General features: G+C 47.5%; 1 protein-coding gene across 1 annotated transcript; it reads left to right on the top strand.

The window, feature by feature from the left end:
* Window positions 1–2,916: 2,916 nt before the first annotated feature.
* LOC121630016 (polyunsaturated fatty acid lipoxygenase ALOX15B-like) lies at window positions 2,917–14,110 on the top strand. The gene is made up of 16 exons (XM_041970040.1): window positions 2,917–2,958; window positions 4,093–4,226; window positions 4,300–4,353; window positions 4,435–4,627; window positions 4,707–4,788; window positions 4,868–4,990; window positions 5,074–5,177; window positions 5,262–5,434; window positions 5,953–6,096; window positions 6,821–7,024; window positions 7,134–7,220; window positions 7,323–7,492; window positions 7,600–7,721; window positions 13,395–13,495; window positions 13,568–13,738; window positions 13,820–14,110. Exons 2-16 carry the CDS (start codon window positions 4,101–4,103, stop codon window positions 13,997–13,999), a joined length of 2,034 nt encoding a protein of 677 aa, XP_041825974.1. The 5' UTR covers window positions 2,917–2,958; window positions 4,093–4,100; the 3' UTR covers window positions 14,000–14,110.
* Window positions 14,111–16,497: the final 2,387 nt, after the last annotated feature.

The following is a 16,497-nucleotide window of genomic DNA, read 5'->3' as shown; positions in this document are numbered from 1 at the left end:
GCTTCCAGGCTGCGCTTGTTTCTGACCAGTTACAAAAGTACATGATGAATTTGCAGCTGTACTGTTACGCTCCTGTTACGTCAGCAAGGGTCCAGTAGGATAGCTGCTCTACTCTTTTATCCATAAAAACTCATATATGGGGGAAATTGAAGGGTTTTAAGAGGTTAAACTCTGTCTGCAGCATCTCCTCGTGCCTGGATATCAGCATCTACAGCCAGGGGCGCTGCCAGGGATCCTGGGCCCTATGAAAACAAACTTAAATGAACCCCCCACCCCCCCCCCCCAAAAAAAAAAATTTTGAAACTGTAATACATAAAATGAGCAATTTTAATGATATTGTGACCATCATGCTTGTGAGCAAACATGACAGGCTACTTGGTGAAGCACTACAAATACCATGAAGTTCATTTACTTTATATTTAAAAACCATCTATTTTTTTTAAATACTTAAACAATAAATTATCTCAAGATCAATTACTTAAAATAGAAAACTTAAATGCAAAATAACCTCCTCCATGAAAATGAAATGCGTTTATAATCTGTGGAGAAACAAATCAAAGCTAAAACACCATCAAAAACTACAAATAAATGAGGCTCAGAAACAGAAACTAGGACCTCACATGGTTTATTGTTTTATATGAACTGAATGTAAAACGGTTAGAAACAAACCACTGTGGAGATTTACAGCCAAACAACAGCTGGACACGTCTTTAAAATTAAATAATCACATTTTACAAGGTAGAACTTTGTGTAATAAGATAACAAGGAGAGGTAAAGGTGCATTATTGCTGAGTCAGTCTCATTCACCATCACTGTCCTTACTCAGCGTTTTTCACCAAGAACCAATGTGGAGTTTTCTCCCTGGAAAACCACTTCTCAAGTCCTGAAGTCCAGCTTTCTATTCTATCCAGCTGTTCTATTATATAGTATCTCCAATCATGTAATGTCATGTGTAACAGCATCAGTCCTTTTGTCTGGAGGCCTCCACCTATTTGTTTTACAACAATGTGAAGGGAAACTGATCTGACTACCAATCCTCCACGTCATCGTCTCCTCATGTAGCAACACATGAAGTCTAATTTATTTTAAAATTAATTTAGTGTTCAGGTGGGGCGGGGAGGGGGGCGTGTTCGAGGGGGGAGGGGCAGCTTCGGCTGCTCTCGTGTCTGTTCGAACATACGTGATGTTTTTTAGCTAATCGTTTGCCTGCCTTGATTATTGGACTAAAACAGTGAAATGAATAAAATGCAGAGTTTCTTCAGAAATATAAGCTAATATGGAGCAAAGTGAGCAGCTTATATGAAAGCTGATGTTCCACAACTTTCCATCAGACGAACTAACCAACCTCCTCGCCTCTGGAAGAACTGGGTGACGTACTGTCCACCCCTCTGTTCTCTCCAGTCTCAGCTTTTTCTTTTTAAACTTCCCCATGTTTGAGGCATCCTGCTGTCTTACCATCCACCGTCTGTAGCGCTGATGGAGCAGCTGATGGAGCAGGTGGTGGAGCAGCTCGTAACTAAAATGTTTGTGTGATTGTAGGTTTATCAGAGCATCTTGTCAGTATTAAAATTGAAAGGTTCTGTTACATGAAGACACTTTTACAGCCTCCAGAAGAGAAACTAGTCTCTAGCAGTTCCTCCTCTCCAGCAGAAACCTGCACTTTTTAGCACAGGAACCATCGGCCTGATTAAACCGAGCAGTTCTACAGCTTTAACCTCTAGACTTGTTAGAAAAGACGGATCGGCTTCTGTCTCGTCCGTATAGCCCCAGTGGAGGCTGTGCTGGGCCCGGTTCCCCGGACGTCCTCCTCTGGCCGGATCCGGTTCCCCGGACGTCCTCCTCTGGTTGTGCCGGGGCATCAGAGATTATGGATTACGTGGCAGACTTTCTCTGGAGAGTCCAGAAGCGCCCCCCACTGGTCCTGGACATGGACCTGCCCTGCAGCAACCCAAAGCAGACCTGCTGGGTGATGAGCTGCTCCCAGGGTCTGTTAGCAAAGCTCATCTTTACTTCTACTTGTGGGGTTTCATGATTTCGGGCCTGTTGAATCTGAACATCAGGATCATTATTTTATTTATTTTGGGAATCTATTTAAATCAGCTTTTGTAAAAGGGTTCAATCTGAGTCAGCTGATGCTGAGACGCTTTGAGCTTTAATCTTTAGTTCCAGGTTCTGCTGATCCACACAGACTCAAACCTCCAAACACCATCTCAGACCCATCGTGAGGTTGAATCGTATCCTCTGCTCATGCTGAGCCCTGGTAGATGTTGGTTGATCGACGAGGCCGCTGAGTTCTGGGAGAGTCGGAGTTCTAGAAGAACAGTCCGATCCACTGCTCCACAGATCCAACGAGATCATTTAGTACTTGTAAAGCTGCTGGATGGAAACACAGATGCCTGCAACAGAACCGGAGCTGAGGTTCTCCAGGTGAAGGTGGAGCAGCATTCCAGCTCTTTAATAATTAATCTGAGGAATGAGCGACATGCTGAAGATAAATATTTTACTTCTGATTTCAGTCACACTGACATGTTTCAGTCCAGGACTTCATCAGAGTACTACAGCAGTACTACTACAGCAGGAGTACTACAGCAGCACTACTACAGCAGCACTACTACAGCAGGAGTACTACAGCAGCACTACTACAGCAGCACTACTACAGCAGGAGTACTACAGCAGGAGTACTACAGAAGGAGTACTACAGCAGCACTACTACAGCAGGAGTACTATAGCAGGAGTACTACAGCAGCACTACTACAGCAGTACTACTACAGCAGGAGTACTACAGCAGCACTACTACAGCAGGAGTACTACAGCAGGAGTACTACAGCAGGAGTACTACAGCAGCACTACTACAGCAGGAGTACTACAGCAGGAGTACTACAGCAGCACTACTACAGCAGTACTACTACAGCAGCACTACTACAGCAGGAGTACTACAGCAGGAGTACTACAGAAGATGTAAGTATTTCATGATATTATACAGTGAATTCCTTTACCTGTGTTCATGTTTGATGAACAGCAAGAAAACTGAATAATTTCATCATGTCTTTGCTGTAAAGCCGCGTTTCTCCATCTCGGTCCCCTGGAACCCCTGCCCTGCAGCTTTCAGACCAGCGGCGGGGGTCCCGGCCCCTGGCGGCGGGGGTCCCGGCCCCTGGAACCCCTGCCCTGCGGGTTTCAGACCAGCGGCGGGGGTCCCGGCCCCTGGAACCCCTGCCCTGCGGGTTTCAGACCAGCGGCTGGGGTCCCGGCCCCTGGAACCCCTGCCCTGCGGGTTTCAGACCAGCAGCAGGGACTGAGCATCTCCTTGGTGTGTACCCCGGCCTCCAGGGTGGTCTGCCACAGCCTCATTGAGTTTGCAGTGAAGTGCTGATGTTGTACAGCTTCAGGGTTTTCAGGATCATGTATGTGGCGTTGAGTCAGAGGCTTTCTGGTTATCAATCCAGGCAGTAACAGGTTGGTCTGTCTGGTTCTGCAGTCTTTGGTCCGGTTTGGTTTGGTAAACCTGGTAGGTGGGGTATAAGCTGAATAACAGTGTTGTCATAGTGATGAACTCTTGAAGCGAAGCAGGAGGATGGTGGACATCAGCAGGTTGTCTTCATGTCATGTGGCTTTAAGAAAAATAAATCACCGTACATTTAGACGTGGAACTTTTCCAGCTTTGTTTCTATAGCTGAGCCACACAGGAAGTCATGATTCTTTCCACCAATCAGAGGATTGCAACGTGACAAGCTCCACCCTTTCGGGTCGGACTGGTAAGACTGGGACCCCAACAGAAGGAGCCCAAACAAGTCGTCAGGTTGGGTCTGATATTCTGGCTCCTTCCCAGTTTTTACCAGTGGAAACACAGAGAGATGTGTACCGACCTGGTCTGAACTGGACTGGACCAGACCAGACCTGTTGGGGGAAACAGGCACTCACATATAATAGTGGACTTCATCATGGAAGAAGAAGAAGGTGTTTCTCTGCTTACGGTGCGAACATCCTTAACCGAGACATGGAAGAAGGTTCTGGACTTGAGGAGAACCAGGACTACATGATGCAGCTGGTGAACAAGCTGCTGTAAATTCTGATGTATATTCTGTGTTCCTGCAGTTGCCATGGTGATATACCGCATTGTCGTGCACCAGGAACGTTTGTTTCTGTCCGGCGACGCCCACCGAACCGTCATCCAACTGGTGGGAAGCAGAGGAGTCAGCGAGAGCGTTCGATTGGCCGACACATCTGTGAGTCACCAGAAACATGACTTCAGCTCGAACCAAAAGTCCAAGAATGACTTGTTTCCTTTTCTCTTTGCAGATTTGTGGTTCCGTCAGGAATCTGTGGTTCTGCTGCAGAACCAAAGAACTCAGAGTGAGAGTCGACTGTGGCTGTAATCCAGAATCTGAATACTTACGTGTTTTTGTTATCCAACATTCATTTCTCTGTTGCCAGGCGGAATACTCACTTCACTGTCCCAGAAGTCTCGGAACTCTCTTACTGGTGCGTCTGCAGACTCCGCCCACTTCAACCAGCTGCTGGTTTTGTTCAGAAGTTGTCGTGACAACGCCTGAGGGCGGAGTCTTGCTGTTTCCTTGCTACAGATTTGTTGGTGGTGGCACGTCGCTGGCTCTGAGAGATTCGATTGGTCGGTGTAAAATCAGATGTCTGGTTTGTTGTTCGTTTATTTTTCTTTTCATTAACAAACATTTTTGTTTGTTTTGAAGCAAAGTTGGTTTTCCAAGATGTCCGACCGGTAGAGCTGGATCAGAGGATGAAGGAGCTGACGTATCGCCGTCAGACTTATCGGTGACCAACCAGAATATCCGACCACGTGTTCTGGTTTCCATCTCCTCACACTAAAACCTCATGTCTGCTTGGCTTTCAGCTGGAGTTGCTATGACGACTGTCTCCCGGAGACCATGATGGCCAAAGGCATTTTCTCACTTCCTGCTGAGGTTCAGTTCTCCGCTTGCAAGGCCGCCGACATGATCCTGACAGTCGGTGAAGTGTAGGTCCTGATTATTCCCATGGCCTCTGGTTGAGGAGTTTTCCGGTAGTTTCCTGGTTCAGTGTTCTGTCTCCTCCAATCAGACTTCTGGAACTCGGTCTGCAGCGCTTCCTGTGTTTCCAGCAGCGGTGGTCCAGTTTTCACCAGATCCATCAGCTCTGCCGGCGGACCAGGACACCAACCAGCGGTGAGACCACCTCTTAGTTTATCCAATCCTTGATTCAGAGTTGTTTCCATGGCAACGTCACGTGTCCTGTCTGGTCTGCGTCAGAGTTGGTGGAGCGTCTGTGGCAGGAGGACTGGTTCTTCGGATACCAGTTCCTAAATGGGGCCAACCCCACGCTGATCCGCCGCTGCACCGAACTTCCACCCAACCTGGCCGTCACTGAGGAGATGGTGGGGGCGTCGCTGGGGGGCGGAGCCAGCCTGAGTGAAGAGATGGAGGTGAGACAAACACAGATTCACAGCAGGATGTTGACGCGTGACATCGGGGTTCCCGCCAAAATGGACGAATTACAACTGAGAAGAGGCTCGACGTTCATGGACCACCAGGTGGATTTTGTTGGTCTGAGACATAAACTAATGATCTTTTCTGCAGTTTTGTTGGTAAAGGAGCTGCAGCCGCCTCAAGCACAATGTCCACGTCCTTATTTCATGAGGAAGTGATGACCTCTTCTGCCCGGCTCTGTGCAGTCAGGTGACCTCCGGACGTGGACCGGTGTTCCTCTCCTGACTTCAGCCGCCCATCTTCTGTTGCTCCTCTCAGAGCTTCAGTTTTGGGTTTTCAGAAGTGGTCTTGTCTTTTATCCAGCTCTCTGAGGTCAAACCACCCCTCCAGGATTCAGTTTAAAAGCAGTACTATCCCAAAATCCACCCCGAACCATCCGAGATCGCGGCTGGGTAAACTTAAGTCTGACGGTCATGTGACATTGCTGCTGAGATTGAGTCTCGTCTTCCTGCAGAGAGGAAACGTCTTCATGGTGGATTATCGGCTGCTGGACGGTCTCACGGCCAACACCGTGAACGGGAAGCAGAACTACCTGACGGCCCCGCTCGCCCTGCTGCACCTGGACTCCAACAACCAACTGCTGCCCATAGCCATCCAGGTAACTCCCCCCTCCCTAACCCCGCCCACTCAAAGCTCCCACATGACCCCGTCCACTCAAAGCTCCCACATGACCCCGCCCACTCAAAGCTCCCACATGACCCCGTTCACTCAAAGCTCCCACATGACCCCGTCCACTCAAAGCTCCCACATGACCCCGCCCACTCAAAGCTCCCACATGACCCCGTCCACTCAAAGCTCCCACATGACCCCGTCCACTCAAAGCTCCCACGTGACCCCGCCCACTCAAAGCTCCCACGTGACCCCGCCCACTCAAAGCTCCCACGTGACCCCGCCCACTCAAAGCTCCCACATGATCCCGCCCACTCAAAGCTCCCACATTTTTAGAGTTCAGATAAAAAAAAACAACAGCTGGATCTCCTTTCCTTGTCTCCTCCTTTCCTAGTCTCCTTTTCTAGTCTCCTAATCATTTGTCTATATCCTTTTTACTTGTTTCCTCACACACCTTTTTGTTTCCTGACTCCTCTCCCCTTTCCCTCACTCATTTCCTTGTTTCCTCACTCATCTCCTCACTCATTTCCTTGTTTCCTCACTCGTCTCCTCAGTCATTTTCTTGTCTTCTCATGAGTCACCTTTTCCTCATTCCTGTTATTGTTTCCTCAGTCGTCTCCTTGTATCCTCACTCTTCTCCTTGTTTCCTCCCTTGTCTCCTTGTATCCTCAGTCTTTTTGTTTCCTCACTCGTCTCCTTGTTTCCTCTCCTAGCTGCAGCAGTCTCCAGGTGAAACCAACCCTGTCTTTGTGCCTCAGGATCTGGAAGCTGATTGGCTGACGGCAAAAACGTTTGTTCGCTCTGCAGACTTCTCCGATCACGAGCTGCGATCTCACTTCCTGCGCACACATGTGATGTCAGAGCTTTTCGCCATGGCAACACTTCGTAACTTTCCCACAGTGCATCCTCTCTACAAGGTATTCTGGAGCAGCTGGTGTTGATCCAGAACACATCTGGAGGACTTGGTGTCGTGGTTTCAGTCCTGATGTGTTCCTGACCTTCAGCGATGATGTTTCTCCTTCTCAGCTGCTGGCTCCTCACTTCCGCTTTACTCTGGAGATTGATGCTCTGGCTCGCCAGCTGCTTCTCTCTGATGGAGGGTCGCTGAAAGAGGTCAGTTCTTCTGCTTTGCCCTCTTGGTAACCAGAGGAGGAGGAAGATGAGGATGACAAACAGCTGATGCCACCTTTTCTCTTCTTCTCTTCAAATATAAAGTACACGGCGGTGGGCGGAGCTGCCACTCTGGAGTTTCTGAGGAGGGCGTTGGCCTCGCTCACCTATCAGGACCTTTCTTTACCTGATGACATTATTGGGCGTGGCATGGAGTCAGTTCCTGGTTATTATTACCGTGACGACGGCCTGCGGCTGTGGGACATCATCCACCGGTAAGATAAACGTTCTGAAGGAGGAAGTGCTTTACCAGGTTGATCAATACTAAATACTGTGATTGGTTTAATCCAGGACCTAATCCCTGAAATCTGATTGGCTGCAGGTATGTGGAGGGGATAGTCAGTTACTATTACCATGGTGACGAAGATGTCATCGGAGACTGGGAGCTGCAGAGCTGGATCAATGACATCATTGTGTTTGGTCACCTGGGAGATAAAGAGAAAGGTTTGTTTCACCACCTTACTGCTGAAAATTAGAAGAGAACGTCAGTTTCTCATTCAGAACTCTAGAACCAAAAGTCTGGAACGAAACCAGAACTCTGGAACCAGAACTCTGGAACCAGAACTCTAGAACCAAACCAGAACTCTAGAACCAAACCAGAACACTGGAACCAAAAGTCTGAAACCAAACCAGGACTTTGGAACAGAAAGTATGGAACCAAACCAGAACTCTGGAACCAAAAGTATGACACCAAACCAGAACTCTGGAACCAAAAGTCTGGAACCAAACCAAAACTCAGGAACCAAAAGTCTGGAACCAAACCAGAACACTGGAAACAAAAGTCTGGAACCAAACCAGAACTCTGGAACCAAAAGTCTGGAACGAAACCAGAACTCTGGAACCAAAAGTCTAGAACCAAACCAGAACTCTGGAGCAAGAAGTCTGGAACCAAACCAGAACTCTGGAACCAAAAGTCTGAAACCAAACCAGAACTCTGGAACCAAAACTCTGGAACCAGAACTCTAGAACCAAACCAGGACTGTGGAACCAAACCAGAACTCTGGAACCAAAAGTCTGGAACCAAACCAAAACTCTAGAACCAAAAGTCTGGAACCAAACCAGAATTCTGGAACCAAAGGTCTGGAACCAAACCAGAACTCTGCAACCAGAACTCTGGAACCAAAAGTCTGGAACCAAACCAGAACTCTGGAACCAAATCAGAACTCTGGAACCAAAAGTATGACACCAAACCAGAACTCTGGAACCAAAAGTCTGGAACCAAACCAAAACTCTGGAACCAAAAGTCTGGAACCAAACCAGAACACTGGAAACAAAAGTCTGGAACCAAACCAGAACTCTGGAACCAAACCAGAACTCTGGAACCAAAAGTCTGCAACCGAACCAGAACTCTGGAACCAAAGGTCTAGACCCAAACCAGAACTCTGGAGCAAGAAGTCTGGAACCAAACCAGAATTCTGGAGCCAAACCAGAACTCTCGAACCAAAAGTCTGGAACGAAACCAGAACTCTGGAACCAAAGGTCTAGACCCAAACCAGAACTCTGGAGCAAGAAGTCTGGAACCAAACCAGAATTCTGGAGCCAAACCAGAACTCTGGAACCAAAAGTCTGAAACCAAACCAGAACTCTGGAACCAAAACTCTGGAACCAGAACTCTGGAACCAAACCAGAACTCTGGAACCAAAAGTCTGGAACGAAACCAGAACTCTGGAACCAAAAGTCTAGAACCAAACCAGAACTCTGGAGCAAGAAGTCTGGAACCAAACCAGACTTCTGGAGCCAAACCAAAACTCTGGAACCAAAAGTCTGAAACCAAACCAGAACTCTGGAACCAAAAGTCTGGAACCAAACCAAAACTCTGGAACCAAAAGTCTGGAACCAAACCAGAACTCTGGAACCAAAAGTCTGGAACCAAACCAAAACTCTGGAACCAAAAGTCTGGAACCAAACCAGAACACTGGAAACAAAAGTCTGGAACCAAACCAGAACTCTGGAACCAAACCAGAACTCTGGAACCAAAAGTCTGGAACGAAACCAGAACTCTGGAACCAAACATCTAGACCCAAACCAGAACTCTGGAGCAAGAAGTCTGGAACCAAACCAGAATTCTGGAGCCAAACCAAAACTCTGGAACCAAAAGTCTGAAACCAAACCAGAACTCTGGAACCAAAAGTCTGGAACCAAACCAAAACTCTGGAACCAAAAGTCTGGAACCAAACCAGAACACTGGAAACAAAAGTCTGGAACCAAACCAGAACTCTGGAACCAAACCAGAACTCTGGAACCAAAAGTCTGGGACGAAACCAGAACTCTGGAACCAAAGGTCTAGACCCAAACCAGAACTCTGGAGCAAGAAGTCTGGAACCAAACCAGAATTCTGGAGCCAAACCAGAACTCTGGAACCAAAAGTCTGGAACCAAACCAGAACTCTGGAACCAAAGGTCTAGACCCAAACCAGAACTCTGGAGCAAGAAGTCTGGAACCAAACCAGAATTCTGGAGCCAAACCAGAACTCTGGAACCAAAAGTCTGAAACCAAACCAAAACTCTGGAACCAAACCAGAACTCTGGAACCAAAAGTCTGGAACGAAACCAGAACTCTGGAACCAAAAGTCTAGAACCAAACCAGAACTCTGGAGCAAGAAGTCTGGAACCAAACCAGACTTCTGGAGCCAAACCAAAACTCTGGAACCAAAAGTCTGAAACCAAACCAGAACTCTGGAACCAAAAGTCTGGAACCAAACCAAAACTCTGGAACCAAAAGTCTGGAACCAAACCAGAACACTGGAATAAAAAGTCTGGAACCAAACCAGAACTCTGGAACCAAACCAGAACTCTGGAACCAAAAGTCTGGAACGAAACCAGAACTCTGGAACCAAAGGTCTAGACCCAAACCAGAACTCTGGAGGAAGAAGTCTGGAACCAAACCAGAATTCTGGAGCCACACCAGAACTCTGGAACCAAAAGTCTGGAACCAAACCAGAACTCTGGAACCAAAGGTCTAGACCCAAACCAGAACTCTGGAGCAAGAAGTCTGGAACCAAACCAGAATTCTGGAGCCAAACCAGAACTCTGGAACCAAAAGTCTGGAACCAAACCAGAACTCTGGAACCAAAAGTCTGGAACCAAACCAGAACTCTAGAACCAAAAGTCTGGAACCAAACCAGAACTCTGGAACCAGAACTCTGGAACCAAAAGTCTGAAAGCAAACCAGAACGCTGGAACCAAAAGTCTGGAACCAAAACCAGAATTGTAGAACCAAATGTCTGGAACCAAGCCAGAACTCTCGAACCAAAAGTCTGGAACGAAACCAGAACTCTGGAACCAAAGGTCTAGACCCAAACCAGAACTCTGGAGCAAGAAGTCTGGAACCAAACCAGAATTCTGGAGCCAAACCAGAACTCTGGAACCAAAAGTCTGAAACCAAACCAGAACTCTGGAACCAAAACTCTGGAACCAGAACTCTGGAACCAAACCAGAACTCTGGAACCAAAAGTCTGGAACGAAACCAGAACTCTGGAACCAAAGGTCTAGAACCAAACCAGAACTCTGGAGCAAGAAGTCTGGAACCAAACCAGACTTCTGGAGCCAAACCAAAACTCTGGAACCAAAAGTCTGAAACCAAACCAGAACTCTGGAACCAAAAGTCTGGAACCAAACCAAAACTCTGGAACCAAAAGTCTGGAACCAAACCAGAACTCTGGAACCAAAAGTCTGGAACCAAACCAAAACTCTGGAACCAAAAGTCTGAAACCAAACCAGAACTCTGGAACCAAAAGTCTGGAACCAAACCAAAACACTGGAAACAAAAGTCTGGAACCAAACCAGAACTCTGGAACCAAACCAGAACTCGGGAACCAAAAGTCTGGAACGAAACCAGAACTCTGGAACCAAAGGTCTAGACCCAAACCAGAACTCTGGAGCAAGAAGTCTGGAACCAAACCAGAATTCTGGAGCCAAACCAGAACTCTGGAACCAAAAGTCTGAAACCAAACCAGAACTCTGGAACCAAAACTCTGGAACCAGAACTCTGGAACCAAACCAGAACTCTGGAACCAAAAGTCTGGAACGAAACCAGAACTCTGGAACCAAAAGTCTAGAACCAAACCAGAACTCTGGAGCAAGAAGTCTGGAACCAAACCAGACTTCTGGAGCCAAACCAAAACTCTGGAACCAAAAGTCTGAAACCAAACCAGAACTCTGGAACCAAAAGTCTGGAACCAAACCAAAACTCTGGAACCAAAAGTCTGGAACCAAACCAGAACTCTGGAACCAAAAGTCTGGAACCAAACCAAAACTCTGGAACCAAAAGTCTGAAACCAAACCAGAACTCTGGAACCAAAAGTCTGGAACCAAACCAAAACACTGGAAACAAAAGTCTGGAACCAAACCAGAACTCTGGAACCAAACCAGAACTCTGGAACCAAAAGTCTGGAACGAAACCAGAACTCTGGAACCAAAGATCTAGACCCAAACCAGAACTCTGGAGCAAGAAGTCTGGAACCAAACCAGAATTCTGGAGCCAAACCAAAACTCTGGAACCAAAAGTCTGAAACCAAACCAGAACTCTGGAACCAAAAGTCTGGAACCAAACCAAAACTCTGGAACCAAAAGTCTGGAACCAAACCAGAACACTGGAAACAAAAGTCTGGAACCAAACCAGAACTCTGGAACCAAACCAGAACTCTGGAACCAAAAGTCTGGAACGAAACTAGAAACTCTGGAACCAAAGGTCTAGACCCAAACCAGAACTCTGGAGCAAGAAGTCTGGAACCAAACCAGAATTCTGGAGCCAAACCAGAACTCTGGAACCAAAAGTCTGGAACCAAACCAGAACTCTGGAACCAAAGGTCTAGACCCAAACCAGAACTCTGGAGCAAGAAGTCTGGAACCAAACCAGAATTCTGGAGCCAAACCAGAACTCTGGAACCAAAAGTCTGAAACCAAACCAGAACTCTGGAACCAAAACTCTGGAACCAAACCAGAACTCTGGAACCAAAAGTCTGGAACAAAACCAGAACTCTGGAACCAAAAGTCTAGAACCAAACCAGAACTCTGGAGCAAGAAGTCTGGAACCAAACCAGACTTCTGGAGCCAAACCAAAACTCTGGAACCAAAAGTCTGAAACCAAACCAGAACTCTGGAACCAAAAGTCTGGAACCAAACCAAAACTCTGGAACCAAAAGTCTGGAACCAAACCAGAACACTGGAATAAAAAGTCTGGAACCAAACCAGAACTCTGGAACCAAACCAGAACTCTGGAACCAAAAGTCTGGAACGAAACCAGAACTCTGGAACCAAAGGTCTAGACCCAAACCAGAACTCTGGAGCAAGAAGTCTGGAACCAAACCAGAATTCTGGAGCCACACCAGAACTCTGGAACCAAAAGTCTGGAACCAAACCAGAACTCTGGAACCAAAGGTCTAGACCCAAACCAGAACTCTGGAGCAAGAAGTCTGGAACCAAACCAGAATTCTGGAGCCAAACCAGAACTCTGGAACCAAAAGTCTGGAACGAAACCAGAACTCTGGAACCAAAGGTCTAGACCCAAACCAGAACTCTGGAGCAAGAAGTCTGGAACCAAACCAGAATTCTGGAGCCAAACCAGAACTCTGGAACCAAAACTCTGGAACCAAAAGTCTGGAACCAAACCAGAACTCTAGAACCAAAAGTCTGGAACCAAACCAGAACTCTGGAACCAGAACTCTGGAACCAGAACTCTGGAACCAAAAGTCTGGAACCAAACCAGAACTCTGGAACCAGAACTCTGGAACCAAAAGTCTGAAAGCAAACCAGAACGCTGGAACCAAAAGTCTGGAACCAAAACCAGAATTGTAGAACCAAATGTCTGGAACCAAGCCAGAACTTTGAAACCAAACCAGAAGTCTGGAACCAAAAGTCTGAGACCAAACCAGAACACGTTTTTCATTTGGTTTCTGTCCGAGAAATCCAGCACCTCCATCAGGTCTGAGTTCTATTAGCACCGCCTGGTGGAACCTTCGTTAACGACTGGAGTACAGGATGGGAACAGTTGAAAATGAAGAAAATCCTCAGGCTCAGAATATAAACAGTCTCTGAAGGATCACTGGAGAACCTGAGCAAATCCGTGTGATTAGAGAACTTTAAAACTGCACCAGGAACTAAACTTTTCTCTCCTCAGGTTTCCCGAGATCCTTCTCCATGGCATCGGAGCTGACAGACTTCGTTACCATGGTAATCTTCAACGCATCAGCGCAGCATGCAGCCGTCAATGACACACAGGTAGGATTTAAAACAAACGACGGTCCCTGACTCTGTCTGGGTTGTTTACTCTCCTGTCCCGGTCTTCTCCAGCTGGATTACTTCGGGTGGATGCCCAACGCCCCCCTAGGCCTGCAGAGTCCTCCCCCGGCCTGCAAGGGGTGCTGCAGCAAAGACAGTTTGCTGGACAGTTTTCCTGACTTGACCTCCACCGTTCATGGACTAGCCACCATTTACCTGCTCAGCAAGAAGCCTGCGGACTTTGTAAGACCACAAATGCACCACATGAACCTGAACATGCGTCTGCTTGTTCTATTGGGTCAGCATGTCTCATGTTCCTCTCAGGTTCCTCTAGGTGGCTCCACCGAGCAGCATTTCACAGAGACTGTTCCTGTGGCAATTGTAGCCCGTTTCCGTAGCGACCTGAAGCATCTCAGCTGTGACATCAGAGCGAGGAACGTGGACCTGAAGCTTCCCTATGTCTACCTGGACCCGTCCACGGTGGAGGACAGCGTGACGCGCTGACGTGGAGTCACTGCTTTGCTAACGTGGAGTCTTCTCTCTAATCCGGTTCTAGTTCTGGAGAGTTCCTCTTCTGTTCTCATTCTACAGTTCAATAAATTTTATTTTATTTTCGGAGATCTTCAAGACGGTTTGTCTTCTTTTGTCTACACATCAGACGACCTTAAAATGGCGACGTATTAGAATTTATAATGATTTTATTTGTATAGCCCTTTACAACCAAAAGGTCCTCAAAGTTCTTCACAACAATCAAAAAAAAGTACGTAAGCACATAAAATGATTAAAAGACAGAAACACAACTGGAAAGTGCTGCAGGTGTTAAGAGCCTCCAAGAAGAGCATGAAATGGACAAATATGAACAAATCCACCTAGAAACAAGACTGGCTTCGTCAGGGTTACCAGCCAGTCTAAAACAGAGTCTTAAGCTTCGATTTAAAGGCTGAGACCAGCAGTGATGCGTACTTTGGGGCAGTTTGTTGCAGTCCCGGTCCAGCAGCCATCACCCCGTTTGCATCTGGACCTGGGACCGCCCGACCAGGGACCGCCCGAGAAGGCAGGCTTTTTGGACGGTTCCTACAAATTTACACTTCTGATAAAAACTTATCAAACGGGGAAACCAGACCAGGACGGAGGCTTGAAGTTTAGGGCAAACGTTCCTAATGACCGACCATTTTTAATGACGCTGCAGCGTGAAACTGGAACAGTCCAAATTTTATTCACTTCTCGGACTGAAACCCTTTAAAAACCAGACCCTTCAAATCCTCCTGAAGCAGCCAGACACCTGTGGTGACTCTGGTCCAGCTCAGTTCGGCCCAGGAACCACATCTGTTTCGGCCCTGCAGCTGGGGGGAGGCCTCCAGCCGGTACCGGTTGGAGGTTTGTTTCTTTATCAGGCTCGGTTGAATTTGGGCTGTTCTGGTTCTGATCGGTTGGGGCTGCTAAGGTCCAACATCTGAAACTGCTTCAGGTTCTGGATCTTTTCCAGTCCAGTACCACTGGGGATCAGGAGGTCTCAGCAGAGTGGATCCAGTTCAGAAGGTGGATGTTTGGGATGGTGTTCTCCTGCTCTGCTCCCTGGTCTCACACATAGCTGTACTATAATATTACACCAGAGTACATGCTGTACACGCAGTGTACACGCAGAGTACATGCAGAGTACATGCAGAGAGATGGGCTGGTGATGGAACTAGTGATGGATTAGTGATGGAACTAGTGATGGGCTGGTGATGGAACTAGTGATGGGCTGGTGATGGAACTAGTGATGGGCTGGTGATGGAACTAGTGATGGGTTGGTGATGGAACAAGTGATGGGCTGGTGATGGAACTAGTCATGGGTTGGTGATAGACTGGTGATGGGCTGGTGATGGAACTAGTCATGGATTGGTGATGGAACTACTGATGGAACCAGTGATGGGTTGGTGATGGAACTAGTGATGGGCTGGTGATGGATTAGTGATGGAACTAGTGATGGGCTGGTGATGGAACTAATGATGGGCTGGTGATGGAACTAGTCATGGGTTGGTGATGGACTGGTGATGGATTGGTGATGGAACTACTGATGGAACTATTGATGGGCTGCTGATGGAACTAGTGATGGGCTGGTGATGGAACTAGTCATGGGTTGGTGATGGACTGGTGATGGATTGGTGATGGAACTACTGATGGAACCAGTGATGGGTTGGTGATGGAACTAGTGATGGAACCAGTGATGGGTTGGTGATGGAACTAGTGATGGGCTGGTGATGGATTAGTGATGGAACTAGTGATGGGCTGGTGATGGAACTAATGATGGGCTGGTGATGGAACTAGTCATGGGTTGGTGATGGACTGGTGATGGATTGGTGATGGAACTACTGATGGAACTATTGATGGGCTGCTGATGGAACTAGTGATGGGCTGGTGATGGAACTAGTCATGGGTTGGTGATGGACTGGTGATGGATTGGTGATGGAACTACTGATGGAACTAGTGATAGGTTGGTGATGGAACTAGTGATGGGCTGGTGATGGACTGGTGATGGAACTAGTGATGGGTTGGTGATGGAACTAGTGATGGATTGGGGATGGGCTGGTGATGGAACTAGTCATGGGTTGGTGATAGACTGGTGATGGATTGGTGATGGAACTACTGATGGAACTAGTGATGGACTGGTGATGGAACTAGTGATGGGTTGGTGATGGACTGGTGATGGAACTAGTGATGGATTGGTGATGGGCTGGTGATGGAACTAGTGATGGAACTAGTGATGGATTGGTGATGGGCTGGTGATGGAACTAGTGATGGAACTAGTGATGGACTGGTGATGGAACTAGTGATGGACTGGAGATGGAACTAGTGATGGGCTGGTGATGGAACTAGTGATGGACTGGTGATGGAACTAGTGATGGGCTGGTGATGGAACTAGTGATGGGCTGGTGATGGAACTAGTAATGGATTGTTGATGGATTGGTGATGGGCTGGTGATGGACTGGTGATGGAACTAGTGATGGGCTGGTGATGGA

The sequence above is a fragment of the Melanotaenia boesemani genome, chromosome 19 (genome assembly GCF_017639745.1).
Source record: "Melanotaenia boesemani isolate fMelBoe1 chromosome 19, fMelBoe1.pri, whole genome shotgun sequence".
Lineage (NCBI taxonomy): Eukaryota > Metazoa > Chordata > Actinopteri > Atheriniformes > Melanotaeniidae > Melanotaenia > Melanotaenia boesemani.
The sequence above is the reverse complement of the archived record's forward strand: the minus strand, read 5'-3'. Positions and strand labels throughout refer to the sequence as shown.

What these genes read in the sequence shown, in the direction of transcription:
- LOC121630016 (XM_041970040.1), top strand. Translation starts at nt 4,101, where the DNA reads ATGGTGATATACCGCATTGTCGTGCACCAGGAACGTTTGTTTCTGTCC. An exon ending in GGCTCTGAGAGATTCGATTG is followed by an intron (nt 4,628 to 4,706) that starts GTCGGTGTAAAA and finishes TTTGTTTTGAAG; the next exon opens with CAAAGTTGGTTTTCCAAGAT. An exon ending in GACCAGGACACCAACCAGCG is followed by an intron (nt 5,178 to 5,261) that starts GTGAGACCACCT and finishes GGTCTGCGTCAG; the next exon opens with AGTTGGTGGAGCGTCTGTGG.